This window comes from Myripristis murdjan, chromosome 3, assembly GCF_902150065.1.
Source record: "Myripristis murdjan chromosome 3, fMyrMur1.1, whole genome shotgun sequence".
Taxonomy (NCBI): Eukaryota; Metazoa; Chordata; class Actinopteri; order Holocentriformes; family Holocentridae; genus Myripristis; species Myripristis murdjan.
In genome coordinates, this window is record NC_043982.1 from 333487 (window position 1) to 353200 (window position 19714).

Consider the following 19714-nt stretch of genomic DNA (forward strand, 5'->3'; position numbering starts at 1 on the left):
AATAAACGGAAGTAAAACAGGCAAGAGCACAGGCAGCCTCTTTGGCAACCACCGTCTCCGGTGTTGTGCCCGGCCACACAATTAGACGGCGGGCCGAAGGACGCTATCTGCTTTCGTTTTGAAATGATCGATCCTCGGTTTTTTATCAAGTTTTTATGAAAACGGAGCTTATGTTTGATAAGCTACTCGCTATGGAATGCTATACTGCAATCAATCAACAACAACTTCCATTATCACCTGACTTGAAGTCTGCCAATGATATTTGTCCAAATAGGAAGTAAATACGGCTACAGAAGCGAGGATACTGCTGTCTGGTAAGGTTGAAATATCTTTTTAAATTCATAATTTCATGTTAAAACAATACTCAGCATGCTAAATCTTTGTAGTCACTACTGGATACCTGCACAAAGCACTTTCATCGTATTTAAATAGCCTACTATTAACGATAGCATGCTAGAACGAGCCCAGGCAGCTAATTAGCCGCTCATAAGCAGATTTCAAAATTCCGAACATCTGTATCATAATCACTTTGAACATTTGTCAGTAGAAATGCATAGGTGACTCAATAAAAAACAAGCAGCTCCCACTCCCACAAGTGCTGCCTCTACCAGCAAGGAGGGTAAAAACATGCATATAAAAAAAAGATGTTTCAAGATGTTGTACATGTTGTATTTAACGCCCATTTGGGGGGTTCTTTTTTTGCCCCCCCAAAGAGGACAAATGCCCACCCAAGTTTGGCTTCCTGGCAATGCTTCTGGTTGCACTGCTCGCTGCACTCCTAGGCCACATGAGAGTGACAGAGAGGAAAGAGTGCGTGCACCGCACACACACATGCTGCCTCAGAGGGACTCGGGGAGCAAGGATTGAGAGAAAGAGAGCGCAAAAAACATAAGTACGCACATACACAGCTTCATTGTCGCACAAACGCAACTCAATACATATGGCTCTTATTAAAACACAGTATCAATACTTTTAAAATTGAGTATTGTATCGTTTTTGACAACAGAGTATCACGGTACTTTTCTAGTATCGATAAACCATGCAACACTACTGCTCATTCACCAGCAGCAGCGGAATGGTTGTACAGGGTGTGGGTGGTGAGACTCACGACAAGATGGCAGACAGGGAGAAGAGCTCAGCTGTCAGGTAGGCTAGGTAGACCAGCAGGAAGACGAAGAGTGGTTCAATGATCCGAACCTTCTTAGTGAAACGAGTGATGAAGCCCAGGATGACAGCGAAGACCAGACCCACCAGAGTCCCTCCAATACTGACGATGAGGAAGGAGGCTATGGGGCATGAGGAGTAAGGAGAGGTTTGTACCCTGATGTAACACATAATACAAACTCTTTATATCAGTCCACAACACCACCTACATGCAGTATCAGACAGCTCAGCACCTTACTATCCCCTGCTGTCTGAAACAGCCCTATACAGTACAAAGGAGAGAAGCTTCACTGGATCAAAGTAGTATTCAGTAATACCTTGAATTTTAAAAAATGTGTTTAACAAATTAAATTCAATGGAGCGATTAGTGGTTTATTGATAAAATATATGCAAATAATTTCATTTTCATTCATTTTCTCAAAGATGTTTTAAATTATGTGAGAGATGATGAGATGATGATTCAAATTGTTTGGCTGGCTTAGAATAATCTATTTTACTGTACATATGGTGGTTCCCCCAGTCTAGGAGGCTATTATGAATCACACTGGAGTTCTCACAAAAGATACAGACACAAACAAACACATACAACACATACAAACAGTTAAAGCTACAATATACAGTCATATACATTAACCATGGTTAAAGCTACACTGAGCAATATATTAAGCAATATAACATGCATTTTGTTGTAGTTAATGTGAGAGTCATCACTGTAGGACATCTTTCCCCCATATAATTTATAGCTAGCCTGTTTATATTGTCTGGTTTAAGCTTTCTAAATTTCTTTCTTTCTTTTATTTTTTAGATGATTTTTTGGCCTTTCCCTTTATTTTATACTGACAGTAGAGAGAGACAGGAGAGGCAAGGAAGAGAGAGGGGGATGACATGCAGCAAAGGGCTCTGTCTGGAATCAAACCTGGGCTGTGGGGGTAAGGACTTAAGCCTTCATATGTGCTGCACTCTATAAAAGGTGAGTCATCAGGGAGCATGCTTTCTAAATTTCTGTATTGGCCCAAACAAGCTCCCCTTGCTGCTATGAATTCATTCAAAGCTTCTCTGAAACTGCACATTCACCAAATAAATGTGTCAAAATTTCAGATCAGTGATTCTGTTGCTGTAATGCAGTGACAGAGACATAGGGCCCTATCTTAAGCAGTGCCAAGCACAAGTGCCTTTGCTAGTTTCCAAACAGTGCAGTTGTCATTCTATCCGGTGCCTACGTTGTGTAAATAGCAAATGCACTTGTGCCCATCTGTGCATGGGTGTAAAGTGCACATTATCAACATAATAACATGGGTGCACAACATGCACGCACACTATTTGTTCTACACATGCCGGCTTCACCTCAGAGAATTTTGATGTAATCCTACTATTGCCGTAGACGATCTGGGCATGCACTTTCACTTTGTGCATGAGCAGATCCGTTTCCTCTTACCTGGCAAATGTGCCATTATAATAGAAATCCGCCAAGGTACAAATGTGTATGGATTTTTAAGGGAATGGGAGATGACTGCTTTACTGCATGGTATGCCCAAAACACACCCATGACTAATTTAGAGACTAAGTACAACCCTTTTGAACCATGGGCCTGGTGAAATCACCCTTTTTTCTGCCATTAAAATAGCAAAAGTGGACTTGGACACACCCCAGATGCACTTGCGCCATTCTCTTCAGACTGTGTGCTGAGATCATTAAAATAGAGCTCTTAATGACAAAGGGGTGTAATGTCACTTTACAGTCACTGATCTATAATAAAAATAGTGTATTACAAATAGTATAGAGTATATTACAGATCTGTGGTAACAGCTCCATTTGAAGAAGGAAATATGTGATTGTTCATGTACACAACTACATTTGTTTTAATTTTTTTTTTAATATTCATGGAAAAATGTCTTGATGTTGTCCGGTTTGCTTGAATACAATGAAGAATAGATGAACTCAAACATCTAACACGGTGGCTTAGGGTACATTCAGTTTCCTCACAACATTTCAATTTTTTTATGTTTGTGACCATAAAGTGCCATCTGAAATAGAAAATTTGTTAGATATTCTATCTGTTGGTTAAATATAGTCCTACATATTGTTTATTTATCCTTTTTTTTTTACCAGGATGGTCCCATTGAGACACAATGTCTCTTCTTCCAGGGAGTCCTGGTCAAAATGGCAGCATAAAAAAGTTTCAAACACAGGACACCAATTACACATAGACACACACAGGGGTACCATTACACAAAGACAAAGGCTGACAAGACAGTACAGGCTAAACCAGGGCTAGGATCACCAGCACTAAGCAGAAAAACAAAAAATCAAACAAATCAACAGCATATTGTAAGTGGGCTATATCCAGACAATGACATTGTTCTGTAAGGACTGTATTTAACAGACTTTTAAAAATATGAATTGTAGGTAGGGAATCTCAGTTAAGAAGACTTTGCAGCTCATTCCATGCATGTGGGGCATAGGCATGGAAGGCAGATTTCCCCAATTCTGTCCGTGGAGAAGGAGTTTGAAGAAGAAGCTTATTTGAAGAACGTGTATTATATGTTTGATGGCGGCTGGATAACAGGCTGCATATGTAATGGGGTAATTTGAACATTAAGGCTTTAGCTATGAAATTAAAAGATGTATTCTCCTTCTCAGATACAATGATGTTCATTCTACCTTCTCATACAACACACAGTGATGGGTCCTAGCAGAAGCACCAGTTACAAAGCGTAACGCTGAGTGAAATTTTGTTTTCATACATGTGTTCTCACCACAGACAACTCTTTGTTTCCTTATCATTCAGGCTTTGGTTGATCTGTCAGGTATATTCACCCTATAGATAGATTTCTATCTATAGGCTGAATATACCTATAATTAACCAAACTAATTTGCCATTGGCAATAGTTAACTATACCCCTCACCCTTTTTGGTCAGTATCAATCAGACTGGACAAGGCGTTGCCAATCATAATGTGGTATCTTCTGTAAATGTACAACCCTGAGTACACCATGTTTAGATAATTTTGTGCAGTTTAATGGTGGATCATATGGAAACATAAACAGCTTTTAGATGGGCAACGAAAATTGCTTAGCCATACTTAATTTTCAATGAGAGGTGAGCGGAGAAGCAACACAGGGATTGTGAGGCAGCCAAGTGGAGTGGGACATGGACTTGTTCTTGTAAAAAAAAACAGTGTCCTTGCTCATTTTTATGGACATGCCCACTTGCCTCCTTCATCAGCTTCCTCAAACAGTGTTGACTTGTCCTGAACTTTTTTGTCTAGGTCCACCATCAATTGATTAAATTCAACTCAGAGACAACCATAGGATGTGCTCATGCTTTACACATAAAACTAAACTGGTGATCTCTTACAACTGTTTTACAACTCTGCCTACTTTGCTGGAAGAGTTTATAACAAATTTTAGACATAATGGAACGTAACTGGCACACTTCTAAACTCAAGGTCTTCTGTCTTGCTTGATATGATAGTCTAGTGGATTATAAACGCATGCTCTCCACAGCCAAAAAAAAAAACACTTATTACTCGAAAATCATTAAGCTTAACAAACATAACCAGAGATTCCTTTTTGATACAGTGTGTAATTCAGAAGCACTCCCCTCAATTTAGCTCTTTTGCAGCAAACAATTTTGTTGAAAAGATTCTATCTGACTTAATTATACCCTACCCCAGTCCCTGTGCTCTCGGGGTGCTGGTCTGTTGGTTGTCACTGATTCTTGGGAATTTGGATAAATCATGTCCCACTAAGAAAAATGCTATTTCTGTTGGAAATTTACAACATTTTAATGAATAAAAAGAATCAAGGGCATAATCAGGGGGTCCTTTGCACATTTGTAAGGTTCTTTTATAGGTTTATTTTTAATTGTAATTAATTTAATGATTATATGTTGGCCCATGGCCTACAAAACCAGTTGTCCTCAGATAGGAGATAATCATTTCAACTTGATTAAAACAACAAAAAGTAATAATTTCATTGAATAATATATTTACCACATGAAAGAGTACATCATAATATGTATTAAAAACTACAAACGATTAGTTTTGAACAATATTTACTATTATTTTGTGGTTGCTCAAAATGTGTCCCACATATTCGTCACCACCGTCAGATATTTATTTAAAAAACAAAAAACTCTACAAATATAAGGTCAATTACATTCCTAAAGATCCCTTTTCAAACCTTCAGCTCTACTGCATGCTTCAAGACCACTCAGGCTCCTGGAAGTTTTCTCTTAAATCTCTTCATATTTTGGGACACTGCAATTGTCACAATCATAACATGTCAACACAGTCACTTTTGTATAAAAAGGACATATTGGACTTTTAGTCAAGTTCTTGATTAAAGCACCCTCAACTGGCTGAACGGGCAAGTTGTCTCCTGTCTTCTGAGAGATGTGATAAAGTATTTGTGATAGTTTTGTAAGATATTCATATCCAGATTACCAGAATAATGCCATTTAATCATGTAAAACAATGCAAGATATGGAAAAATTGGTAAATACCCAACCCATACATGTGTCATTTACAATGTTATCAGCTCCATTTGTTTCTTTGCCCCCAGAAATATAGGTTTGACCACTGCAATCATGATTTTAGGTCATCTTGGAGGCGAGATATTGAGAAATTCGTTTTTGAAAGTAGCCATTTTTAAAGATCCAATATGGCTACTTTAATGACCTCGAAAAAAATGGCAACAAACATTTTCTGATTTGTTAGGCTATAAGGTTTCCAAAAATATATAGTTTGCCAAATCTCCAAAAAAATCCTACGAACTCATATGTCTGAACATAGTGAACTGGACTAAAATGTATATTTTTTAAGAAGAGGTCTGATGTAGGTAGCAACAGGGGGGAAACAAGATGGCTAATGTGAACAACTCTTGCTTATCATGTGAAAGAGTAGGTTTTTGTCACCACCGTCAGACGTCACCACCGTCAGGTTTTCTGTCTGACGGTGATGACTAAAGTCTGAAAAATGCTTTTAACAGTGCTCAGGATTGTTATTTTTTGTACCAAATAGTTAAATAAAGTTGTTAAGCAAGAAGTCATTGACTTGAGTGGAATAAATATTGTAATTGTATGTTGTAATGAGGCCACTGTCACCACCGTCAGATTACTGTCACCACCGTCAGAGGCAGTCATATTTGTTTTAAATGAATATACGTACAATATGTTTCTTTGGTGCTGTTGAATTATTAAAGTATTAGTCTCTTTTAATACAAAAATATGTTTTTCAAATTTAAAAAAAACATTACGGTGACTGTGTTGACAAAAACAAAGTAGCCTAATAACTGGAAAAACATCTATTTTATGAAAAAAAAAGTGCAAAATGAGGAGGTTGCACCGGTACATTGCTGAACAGCCAAGACCTTGGCCTATAATGATATACCTTCAGATTTTGTAATTTAACTCACTTTTTTTTTTTCAAAATTAAAACCTATTTTATCCAAATTCCTAAGAATCAGTGTTGTTCAAAGAATTAAAAAAAAAAAAAAATCTGAGCAAAGAATTAATTTTTTGTCTGAGGCTAGCTAACATCAGCTAAGTTGTTTCACAACCTTTACCCTTTAGCTATTACAACAGACCTTTCCCATTAACAATTAACTTTTCCTAACCTTAACCAAATATTTTTAGCAGCTCATGAGTTAGCAAACTATAGCTTGGCAGAAAAAGCATTGGCAGAAAAGTAGGGTTAATTAGTTAGTGTGAGTTGGTGTTGCCTCAAGATAGAGGCGTTTAATAAAAGCTCTGATGACTTTAGCGTGACACCACAGTATATGATTTGTTTTGTTTTGCTTGATGGGTGACAGAATTTATTATTGTAATTTCCCCTTACTTCTTTATAGTCTGGCTTTTGTTGCTACTTTGGTGGGTCAAATATCCTGTGTGAATACAATCAATAGATAATCAGTTGATAGATGGACAGATTAGTCTGCTAGACAAGCAGTGCTTGTGCAGAAGGTGGAAAAGTAGTCTCTATTAAAGGTAAAATAAAAAAATAAAAAAATAAACGTGACAGTTTGAGGAATTTTGTGGAGGAAATTTTATTTGTAGGGATAGGTGCATGATGGAAGATGTTTAAAGATTTGTGAAAGTTTTATTGGTTGAAACTTAAATTTATACCCACTAGTGTAGAATGATGTCACTATTTAAGATACTCTGTTTTACAGGAAGTAGAAGTCATGTGAGGTCATTTCATGAGGACTTTGAAGTCAGAATTATGGAGATGGTAAGAATCAGAATTTGCCAAAATATCCATATACGGCATCACAACAAAATGCTGGATGACACAAACATTGCTTAAAAAAAAAAAATAAATAAATAAATTATAATAATTCTCTGACTGGATTTATAGCAGTGGATTCATTTAATCTGATGAATGGACCTAGCACTAGCAGTGAAGATGACTAGCTGTGGCTAGCCTGGATAACATTAGTGGCTAATGCAAACTATATTGTCATTTGCTGACAGATCAAAGTTTTTGTATCTTCTTGCAGCATCCATGTTGAAATGGTATGCACTCAGCAGGTGGGAAGGATATTGGAGGTTCCAACTCTGAAGTTGGAAACATTTGACAGTCGGTGGAAAGCTCTGTCAGTTGCAAGAATAGTCTCATATTTGCTTTTTCAAATGCAAAGAATGGAAGAAAAACACCATTTTGAAGGAAAATCAAGAGTAGATTTTTTTATTTATTTTTTTTTTAAATTGAAAGGCTGACTCTGAGTTGACTGGAAATTGTTGGGTAGACCCTGTATTGTCAAATTGTCAAATTTAATTCCAAATGATGGAAAAATAAAATGAGGGTTAATTGTATTTTTCAGAAGTAAACCATTAGCTGGAGCAAACATGTTTTGTAGTACTCACCTACTCCTTTGAAGTAGTCTGCTGTCTGAACGTTTCCTGGTCCAACTTCGACAAAGGAAATATAGACTTTATACAACACCTGAAAGAGAACAGAGTTGTATGTTTATGTAACCCCCATCATGTACCATGTGTACCTTTTACCCCCATCATGTACCTTTTACCAAAGCCAATAGATAAAGAAAGCCAAACCATAGCCATTGACTGCTATGAGACAAAAATGAGTGCAGTACAGTGTTTTAGACATCGTGGCCTACTACACTGCCCGCTAAACAGAGTAGAATATATTGTGGTCAGTGGTGATCAAAATAAAATGATCACTACATTTCATTCCAAATATTTATCAGTAACTGGAGTATTACTGTCATTGTTACATGGCCAAATATTTATAATGAAGACATAATTATAAAATTATAAGCTGAGGTAAACTGATGGTTTTAAAATTATGGCAATTTCAAAAGACTTCCACTAGTATTGATGTGCATGTGGTGTTGACTGGTGGCATAATCAGACAAAAAAAGATTTTTTTTTCACAAACAGTTCAAGATTTCATCATTCATTTCATTCAGTAAATGCGTGTCTTCTTACCCAGCATCCAGTCATTTTCACTAATTCACAGTAATTAACTAATTCACTCTTCCAGAGTTGGATGGGGGTTATGTTTTCACCCTATTCTGTTGATATCTCAAAAAGATTTACATGGAATGCTGTAAAAGAGTTGATCATGGGCCAGGGAAGAACTGATTCATTTTCCTGCTGACTGGCCAAATACATATAGCTTTTGAGCAGATAGATAGATAGATAGATAAATATACTTTATTGATCCCAACCAGGGAAATTCTGGTGTTCCAGCAGCAACAGTAGAAACATACAATAAAGTTAACTAAAAAAAGAATAAAGGCTAAATATATACAATAAAGACTATAAGGACTAAAAACTAAAAATATACAATAAGGGCTAACCTAAAGAAAAGAGATACGAGATGTGAAAATATACATATGGAATGAATATGACAATATACAGATGGAACTGAAGTATATACATGATTGTATAGATTGTATAGATAAGGAGAGTTAGCATGAAACCACGAAACCAAGAATCAAGTGGCAGAACCTGACGCCCAGTAATGGGATTCAGGAGCTAACCGACTTGATTCGGCCTCTTAAGGAATCACCACTTCCCCTCCAGTCTGAAAAACAGTGTGAATGTATATTAACCTAGGATGTAATATATAGATAATAAATAATAAATAAACAGTTAAGGTGCTGGGTAGTGGAATAATAAATAAACAGTTAAGGTGCTGAGTGATGTATAATAAATAAATAAACAGTTAAGGTGCTGAGTGATGTATAATAAATAAACAAACAGTTAATGTGCTGAGTAGTGGAGTGTTAAAAACAGAACTATACAGCAGACAGATGCAAGTCTCTGTCTGACAGATGTGATTTGTTGTATAGTGTGATGGCTTGTGGCAGGAATGCAGGTACACAGCATGAAACTTTGTGGAAAAGTTGATCATGGGCCATGGAAGAATGGATGAACTTCTCACACTGGTTGGCGAAAGGAGAGTATGGTGTTGGCCGTGATTAATTTTTGGTGAATATTGAACATGTAGAACTGACAACTGCATAGTCAGGGCGCTCTACTTACTGCTTTTATCCAGTTTGCCTCTGCTTTACCCAGTTTTAGCACTCCCTGACACCCCCTCAAGGGGGGCTCACATATTCTTGTAGGTGGTCCCAATATGTATCTCTGCTTTAACTGTCTTCCGCAGCTGATTAAAATTTCTCCACCAGGATCAAGTGTTGTATAATCTCATTTTATTTGAGAAATGCCCTTAATACTTGGCTTCTGGCCTTTGTCACTGCTTTGTTTGCTTTACAATTTAATCTTACATGAAAAAACACAGCAAACACAAGCAGACAGCATCATTCTTGGTTTTATTCAATTCAATTCAATTCAACTGTATTTGTATAGCGTCAAATCATAACAAAAGTTATATCAAGGTGCTTTACAGAAACCCAACAGATATTGCCCTGAGAAAAGTCAGCCAATGATGATGATGATGGAGTAGCCATTAAGCTAGTTAGCCCTTCACACACTTTAGTTTTTCAATGCTGTGGCTCTGTTCTTCCAGTAACAGCACAGAGCCACTGAGCTAGCCTGTGAAAAATGGGATTAGCCCATATTCGGAGTGCTACTGAGGATTAGGAAGCTGCTCTCCTCTAACAGGGTTAAGCTGCTCAAACCCAAATATCTCTGGCTTCTAACTGCTGTGGGTCCACTGCTAAATCTGAAATCTCTGTATCAAATTTAAAGGAATAGTCTACTCCAAAACAAAGATTCTGTCATTATCTGTTCTCCCTCATCTCATTGGGAAGAGTATAATGAAGTTGATAGGAAATTAATCCTACCAGCTTGAACTTCACTGAAGCTGGTAGAAATTGGTTTTGAAGTTGGTTGGTAGAACATCAAGCAGATGGTAAGTTTTTTGTCTGCTAACATAGGGAACACAATGACTGGATTTAATTTTGGGGTCGACTATTCTTTTGATGCATCTTATAGAATACTCTTGATCAAAATAATGTAATTTGAAGCACATAACTTGTGCAATGGCACAAGCTAGGTGCTTCAAAAGTGCAAATGTAATAGTGCATAATAAGGTGAATTTATTGTGGACAGGCCATATATAAACGTGACTAGGGGTGCAACGGATCAAAAAACTCACGGATCGGATCGGATCAGATCGCGGTTTTGAGTCATGGATCGGATCATTTTTCAGCTCAGCAAAAAAAAAAAAAGACTAGACAAGACAAATATAACTTTGTCCTCCGTTTATTTTGTAAAACAGTTTTGCCCATTAAATAAAAACATTCAACTAAAAATGTCCATCCAATGTTTAATTAAAACTTTAAATTATATAAAAACAACTCAAAGTGCAATTTAAGGCATGATACCTTCTTCTTTCGCGTGGCACAGTGCCTACACACCGTAATGGTTTTGTCCACCATCCTTTTTCCGTCATCAATGTACGTTACAGGGAAGCCAAAATGCTCCCATACATGCGACTTAAATGATGCAGGAGCTTTTTCAAGTTCCTCTGTTCCTCTGCTAGCCATGATTACTGCAGCGCTTGACCCAGGGACGGTTTTTGCTATGGGCAACATGGGCAACCGCCCAGGGCACAATCTACTTGGGCCGCACGAGCGCCCTCCAAACTAAACTAAAACTAAACTAAACTAACTATGACAACAAAAACAACGGGAGTAGATGGGAGTGAAAATCATGATGTAGTTATATTTTAATTTATTTCAAATCAAATCAAATCGATATTTGAACATTTCTCCCCAGCATCGAGTTAAACGTTGCACTGATCACCCTTGCCATTTTGTAGTTTTCATTCAGTCACCCAACACTGCATCACAAGCAAAACGAACTACACTGGAAGTCTAGTACTGCATCCGGCAAGTAACGTGCAACACAACGCATCTGAGCAGAGCCAGAAATGGAGGTGCGTGCTTCAAACACTTCCATGACGGCAAATCAAGAGCGGATAAAATCTGAGTTGTCACGTAAAATTAAAAACAAGGACCTGTCTGTGAAACTTAAAGAGAATTCCGGGAAATCATCACTTCTTGAAAAGTTTGTGAGAGTCAAGTGTGACGGTGTCAACACGGAATATGTGGCGTGTGATACATGCACAGTCTTAGTAAAATATGCCAGTGAGTCTGGTACGAGTGGCCTAAAAAGGCACAAATGCCAAATGCTGCCGACAATTAACCAAAGATGACTGCATTTGCCAAATGTAAGTTACTTCGGAGTGTAAAGTCACATTTGGCTGACAAAATTGCCCGCATGTGCAGCCAACACACACACATACACACACACACACACACACACTCAAATGTTACATTGTTCTTGTGACTTTCTCAGTTCTCCAACAGAGACACACACTCAAATGTTAAGTTGTTCTTGTGACTTTGTGAATGTGACTTTGCACTAAATATCTGGACAGTGGTCAAATGTGCTGCTGGTGAAGTATTTTTATTCAATAAAAACATACAGTGCAATGTTAGATGTAAATTTTTGGTGGTTTTATATTTAACTAAGGCAGACATGGTGTGACCCTTGTACTGCATTTTTTATACTGAGGAAGAAAAATGTAGGATTGGGTGGGAGTAAAAATGAATGGGAGTGGGATTCTGTAAAAGTTTGGCTGGGGATTGGGACGGGATGGGATCAGTCTTCTGTGGGAGTGGGATTTTTTTAAACTCTCACTCAGGATTGGGATGGGATGGGATTATTTCTGTGGGCATGGGAAGGAGCGGGAGTCAAAATCCACTCCCGTGTCAGCCTCTAGGCAAAAGTTATCAGTAAGTACATTAGATGAATAACACTAGTGTTTCACTCTTAATGTTAGCCTTTGGGATATCTTTTGAGTGTGGTATGATTTCTTTTTATGTCAACTCCCATAAAAAGAAAGTAAGAAAGCTGCACAGCCAGTGGTGAGTCAAAGAGGCGGTGCAGCTCTGACAGCGTCAGTGTGACGGCGGCTGGAGCAGGACAACATAGAGGAGAGGCCTCCCCGAGTTTACAGTTCAAAGCAGCTTCATATGATGTAACATTATCCTCTGGCTTTTGTTTGATATGTAGTGTCGGTATAATATTTTGCATATATACATATTCCGTTGTTAGTGTAGTTAGCATTAGCTCGGAGATTATTTGGCATTGCTAGTGTTAGCTAATGTTAATTGCACTGATGTTGTTAAAACACTAAACCACTATATTAAAACAACACAGGTGTATTAGTGACTTAACGTTTCTGTTTCTGTTGTAAGAGAACTGCATACCTGTTAAAAATCATTTAATTTGGGCACCCTGGTGGCTCACCGGTAAAGTACGCACACCATGTACCAGGGCTTAGTCCCAATCGCAGTGACCGGGGTTCGAATCCGACCTCAGGTCCTTTGTTGCACGTCATTCCCTCTCTTTCCCCTGCCTTTCCTGTCTATTTCTACTGTGACTGTCAAATAAAGCAGAAATGCAAAAAAAAATGATCTTTAGAAAAAATCATTTAATCGAGCGCAGCCAACTAGCACACAAATTGTTAGCATATTTGGCCAGCAAAGGATAAAGGTTGTTTGGTGTCAAATCAGTTAGAATCCAGGAAAGTGGTTGCAGCACCGTCTCTGTTCAGAGTTTGTCTATATAATGTTTAGGTCCCAAAACTAAGGCCTGTAAAATACCTGTGTTCAATTTCAATGTTTTTATGTATTTTTGGCCCTTGATATTCTTTAACTTTTACAGTAACAAAAACGCCTTTTGTGGGAAGCCATGTTTAGGTATTAATATGTTGAAAAATATTGTTTCTAGCCTCACCCAACTGTAGGATGGGAGACAAACATGTTGTCAGTATGACTGAACCATTAAAACTTGTACTGCATGCCTGCTGATTTTCTGTGAGGCCCTAGAGTTGGAAAACACTGTTAATGCTTCCTCTTCTCTCCCGGTAGGCAGTACTCGAGTTGAGGGGGGATGAGGGTGGATGGCATCCCCTGAAATAAAAACGGTCAAAATCATCCCCCCTGTTAAAGTGCTATCCTCACTTTTCATCAAGTGAAAAAAACTGACCATCCCCCCAGAATTTTTTTTACAACTCGACTTCTGCTGGTAGGTCTGTAATCAACAACTGTTCCTCTGAGAAGGCGCGCACGAAGAGACCTTAAGAGAACGCTACAGCAAATTAGCAATGACTGCAGCACTAATTTGCCTTTTAATGCTGATTACAGTACTTTTATAGTGACTGTCAAAGCTCCAGCAGACTCTGTTTCCAGTGTGGACACTGACCATCTGATATCAGCTGCTCACGGTTGGTTTGCTCTGCTGGCGCTCCTCTAACTGACAGTTGTGTCGCCTCACACATGCGCTCAACTGTTGTTCAAGGGATGCTTTTTCATGCCTATTCCTTTTTTTCAGTATATCTGCACTCTCAGTCACACACAGCTAATGCTGATAGTTCATTCCTCTGTTTTGATTGGTAGATTGATGTTAAGCTATTTTTGGCACTTGATTCCTGTCTTCCTGTGGCTACCTCTCTCTATCCTCCTCTGTTGTCTCTCTCAGCTTTAAATTCATTAAAATGACTGGAATCACAGGAAATGTAATTTTGTAGTTACAAGTTTTCTTTATTTTTAATTTTCCCAGATTTCTGCCCTGGGTCCATTGCGGGACCGGACACAAAGCATGTTACCTGGAACATCCTGTCACACATTTTTTGTGATAATGTGGCCAAGAAAATCAGTTTGAACGGAGCAAATGGTAAGATGGCCTTTAGGCAAATGGCAATAAAGGCAGTGCTTGCAGTACAGTACAGTACAGTGCAGTATGCATAAACATGTCAGTAGCTTAATTTGTGAAAAGGGGTTGCAATGTTTAAATCCTTAGAAATTGCTTTACATGTCCTTTTGAACAGTATGCACTTTCACTTTGTGGTACTTGCATTAATTTGCCATGCATGGGCGTCGCAGCCGCGGGGGATGCGGGTGTTGCGACACCCACACTTTCACAAAAACATGATTTCATCCCCCCCACTTTTTCCAGAGGTAACGTTAGTCACCGCTGAAAAGCAACAACGTTCACAAACGCAATGTTTGGCGGCTCTTCATCAGTGTTTACAACTGTTTCCAGCGGCAGTGCTTCCTTGTTTACGATGGTTGCTAGGCAACAGTAACTTCGTTCTTGTTTGTAGTCAGCGGCATGCACGTAGTTTGCACGCGCGCGAATGTAAACAAAGCCTCCTCCTTTTCCGAACGGTGTTTCAGTCTGCCGGCTGTGACCAGGAGAAACAAACCAGAGGTATGAAACGGATGGTTCCATATAGGCTATCTGACTAGAGAGACTAGATCTAGTACACGATAGAAAACGGCTATTTAGGGTAACTAGTTGGTAATATTGATTTTTTTTTTTTTTTTTTTTTGTAATTTTGTCTTATGTGATAATTTATATAATTATATAATTATATCTTTTTGTCATGCTAGATACGAGCATGAACCATGCACAAAGCCAAACGGCAGAAGAAGATTGACTTCTTTTTCACAACAAATAGACATGTAAGTAGAGTTATGGTGACATGGACTTAATAAGACTTTGCTCTGGTTAATTTCAGTCATCCAGTTTTTCCACCGGCCGCTCACCTGTCAGATCCGGCAGACCTGACCGGGTGGGCGCGGTACCGGCCGGTGCCGCGGCCGGCCCGCCTGATGCCGACCGGTGGCTTTTTTTATTCAAACAAATTTTTGTCCATATAAAAAGTAGCCAATTTTTCCAAAAAAGGGTCTTGAAAAAGAGGGGTCGTCTTAAAATCAGGGTTGTCATTTTTTTTCTTTTCTTTTCTTTTTTTTTTTTTGAGGGTGCTCGTGCCCAAGTAGATTGCGCCCTGGGCAGTTGCCCACATTGCCCATAGCAAAAACCATCCCTGGGGGTAGGCCTACATTAGTTTGGTTTTGTGTCAATTCTATGCAGTGATGGGAATAACGGCGTTATAAATAAACGGCGTTACTAACGGCGTTAATTTTATCAGTAACGAGTAATCAGAAAAATTACTGTTTCCCCCGTTACAATGCCGTTACCGTTACTGACAATAAAATGCGCCGTTACTAGGCAATAACTGAGCTCACTGATGCGGCTTCAACCGACCAGGTTCTCTGTCAGCTTAAGCCCCGGATCTTTCTTCAAAAGCCCCTGATCTTTTTTTTTTTTTTTTAGCTTTATAATAATAATAATAATAATAATAAAAACATTATTATTATTATTATTATTATCATGATATAATAATAATGATAATAATAATAATAATAGTAATACTACAACTAATAATAATAATAATAATGTTTATTATTATTATTATTATTATTACTATTATTATCCTATACGAAAAATGTGTGAATTGCGGAGAAAAAGCGGTGTGTCAGTTTTCAAACCAATCGGACTTTGCATTTTTTCATAATTTATCAACATGAAAGGAGAATGAGCCCAAACCATAGGACTAGCATACAATCTACGACAGCAGAACGGATAGTGTTTCCACCTGTCATACAGGAGACTTGGGGTTCAAGTCCCCACCCGGACAAGAGTGCATCCCTATTACCTCACTTTGTTGTTAACCAGGACAATGACGTGATTCTTATTATTTTGCCTGTCATTGGCTCGATGACACATACAGTTGCATTTAGGGTTTCTGTAATTTTCATTTCTGTACTCTTTGTGAATTTGTATTGTAACCCAGGTGCTAAATTATTATTATTATTGTTGTTGTTGTTGTTGTTGTGCCTTGTTTTTTTTTTTTTTTTTTTTGTTTTTTTGGCCTTTTATTGTCTTTTTTAATGTCTTGTTCTAACTTTATGGGGAGATTTGTGTGGTATATTTTGTTTGTCGCCATGACCTTCGTATGTGCAGTTTGGGCTCATTCTCCATTCATGCTGATAGGCACCTGCACTTACTAATCTGAAATAGATGCCCAAAAGGCGTTGGCCAGTTGTGGCCTGTTCAATAGAATAAAAAAGTTCCAATTCATCTATTGTATTTTATTGTTCCACTGTAGTACTATAGGCCAGTATGACTGGGGCAGCCAAGTTATTTGACATATTTGAACAATTCTTTTTAAAAAGTAACGTAATAGTTACTTTTCCTGGTAATTAATCACTTTGACAATGATGTAACTCAGTTACTTTTTAATAGAAGTAACTAGTAACTATAATTAATTACTTTTTCAAAGTAACTTGCCCAACACTGATTCTATGTAGGTGTTTACTGATGTAACTTAAAGTTATTTGTTTGAGCTGAAACCTGTTTTAAAATTATTTTTCCTTTCATCAACTCATCCCTGTCACTGTTATGTTGTTAAGGAGAAGCAGTCCCATCATGCATCAACCTCAGCAAAACAGGACACAATTAATGTTGAGGTGAGCAGTCAAATGAAATTACTTTTAATGTTTGTTCTCATCTCATAGTTAATGCTGTGGACATATTAGGGTGTTTGTGGTAGTGAGGCACTAAGAGATGGGAATATTAGTACAACTTTCATTTCACGGAAACATCTTAGTAGGAATATTAACATGAATCATGAATCCAGGAGTTAAAATGGGCCAGAATGATCCAGATCAGAGTTCAGGTACCTTAAGTAAATAAATATGATCAAAGTGACATCAAACAACATGCATTGGGAGAAAATCATAGGAGGAGCGAGAAGCTGCGGAGTATGTGCAGAAACACTCTCAAAGTTCTTTGTTCTCCCAGGCAGAAAATAATTCCATACCTACACCATAACTACTTTTTTATACATTCGCACGCTGTTGTAAACAAACTCTGTCATTCGTTTTATGGTTTGTGTTGTTAAACGGGTGAAAAATGACCAAAATGTCAATCTACCAGGGTACATTCAAAACACATGTATAAACTTGCCTAGAGCTAATGGTACATGTCAGTTGCAGTGTCGCATAAGTATTGGAACGTTTTGTCCAAATATGAAGCTTTACATGTTGACTTTAATGTTTTGTGGACACGTCGGGGATTATGTAGAGGTTAAAGTTAATGCTCTGCACAGCTGGGAAGCGGCACATATGTGTCGCTAAAATATAAAATTATGTTTTTTTTCAATGAAGTCTGGTTTCCTTTTAATGCAGTGTTAAAAATCATTGTAGGGATGTTGTAGGCGGTGTTGGGTAGGACTTGTCACGACCATGTTTGTGGGCATTTTTATGCAGAAGTTTGCTTAGGGCACCAGGGAGGTCAGAACTGGCTCTGGTATTGATAGTGTTTTTTCCCTTTATATGTAGGATGTATATAAGAAAGGAGGGTCCAGGAGTGAGAAGGACAAAGGAGAGGATGGAAAACAAAAAGAACAGGGACAGAACATGAGAAAGGAGGAGGGAGAGAACACAAGAGAAGAAGAGGGCGAGAACACAAAAGAAGAGGGAGTGATCACAAGAGAAGAGGAGGGCGAGAACATAAGAGAGGGACAGGGCATGGACACAGGAGAAGAAGAGGGAGAGGGAGATGTTGAGGATGAGGATGAGGAAAGTATGGTGCAGGTCACAGAGGTGTTGGACACCTCTGCTGTGGCAGTCTCAAACCAGCCATTTACACCAACTAAACCAAATCAGCCAGATCCCAAATTCATAGTACAAGGATACAAGGATACAAGGAAGTTTATTTGTCATTATACAACAGGTTGAATAATGAAATTAAAGTGTGGTTCCCTCTTGATTGATTAATTGATTGTATAGAAAAAAAAAATTATTAAACATGGAGGAGTGCAGATGGTGCATTTAGTAGTCTAAGCAGTCACTGGGAAAGCATACCCTTACATTCCAAAAACATTGGTACAACAGATTCCCATGGCTACATTTCAATCTTGGTGTGGAAGGTGTGCTGTGTTTTTACTGTTACAAGGCATTTCACACAGATAAATCACCACTGGCAAAGAATGCAGAACCTGCATTCTGGCTTCAAGAACTGGAGAAAGGCCATTGAGCGATTCAGTTTGCATGAAAAGTCTGACTGTCACAAGACAGCAATAACTACCCACCTGTATGAAGACAGATCAGTTCAGTGTCAGCTGGCTAGTGTGTGTGTATCACAGCAACAGGAAGCAAGGGCATGCCTCTTAAAAATAATTGGTGCTGTGCAGTTGTTGGCAAGACAGGGTTTAGCATTCAGGGGCCATGATCCAAGTGAGGGAAATCTTGATCAGCTACTTAAGTATAAAGCAGAAGATGACCCATGCCTTGCCAGGTGGTTGCAGAGTACAAAGGATGTTTATACATCAGGAACAATTCAAAATGAGTTCCTTAACTTGATCAGCACCTCCATTGTTAGAGACATTGCTGACAAAATTCGATCACTTCCACATTTGCAGTTCTCCATAATGATGGATGGCACAAGAGATCAGTCAGGAAAAGAGCAAGAGGCGTTGTGCTTGAGGTACGTTGACCATGATTTGGTTGTGCATGAGGACTTTATTGGCTTGTATGAGGTTTCACTGACAACTGGAGAAAATCTGTCAAGGGTGGTGAAGGACGTACTGGTACGCCTCAATCTGCCCATCACTGGCTTACGTGGCCAGGCATATGACGGTGCAGCGAACATGGCTGGCAAATATTTAGGGGCACAGGCCATCATTCAGAGAGAGCAACCGCTTGCTCCATATGTGCACTGTGGTGCACATTGCGTGAACCTTATCACCCAGAAAGCCTGTACTGCCTCAGCCGTTATTCGCAACTCCATGGAATGGGTTCATGAGTTGGGAACTTTATTTGGCCAGTCCAGCAAGCTGAAGGATATCTTCAAGGGAATCACAAAAACAGGGGAGGAGCCACAGCAGGCTATTAGACCTCTTTGTCCCACAAGGTGGACAGTTCGCACAAGTGCCATACGTGCTGTGCTGAACCAGTATGAGCATGTGTTGCGTGCTTTGAGTGAGATGGCAGCAGGTGACTCAGATGCAGCAGGCAGGGCACAGGGCTTGTATGACAAATTTCAGCACGGAAATGTAGCTCTTGGTCTTTTACTTGCCTTAGAGGCAACAGAGGAGTTGGAGACTCTCAATGTTTCTCTCCAGCGCAGAACACAGACTATAGATGGCATGCTCTCTGCTGTCGCCTGTGTAAAAGACACTTTTGCCAAAAAC

The 19714-nt window shown here is 38.8% G+C and overlaps 1 protein-coding gene across 1 annotated transcript in view; it reads right to left on the bottom strand.

Moving 5' to 3' along the window:
* The window catches only part of slc9a5 (solute carrier family 9 member A5), a 162164-nt gene that overhangs the window by 99812 nt on the left and 42638 nt on the right, over window positions 1–19714 (bottom strand). Inside the window, 2 exon segments of the mRNA XM_030048495.1 lie at window positions 1109–1286; window positions 8032–8110. Of these exon segments, the coding sequence (XP_029904355.1) occupies window positions 1109–1286; window positions 8032–8110 (257 nt within the window).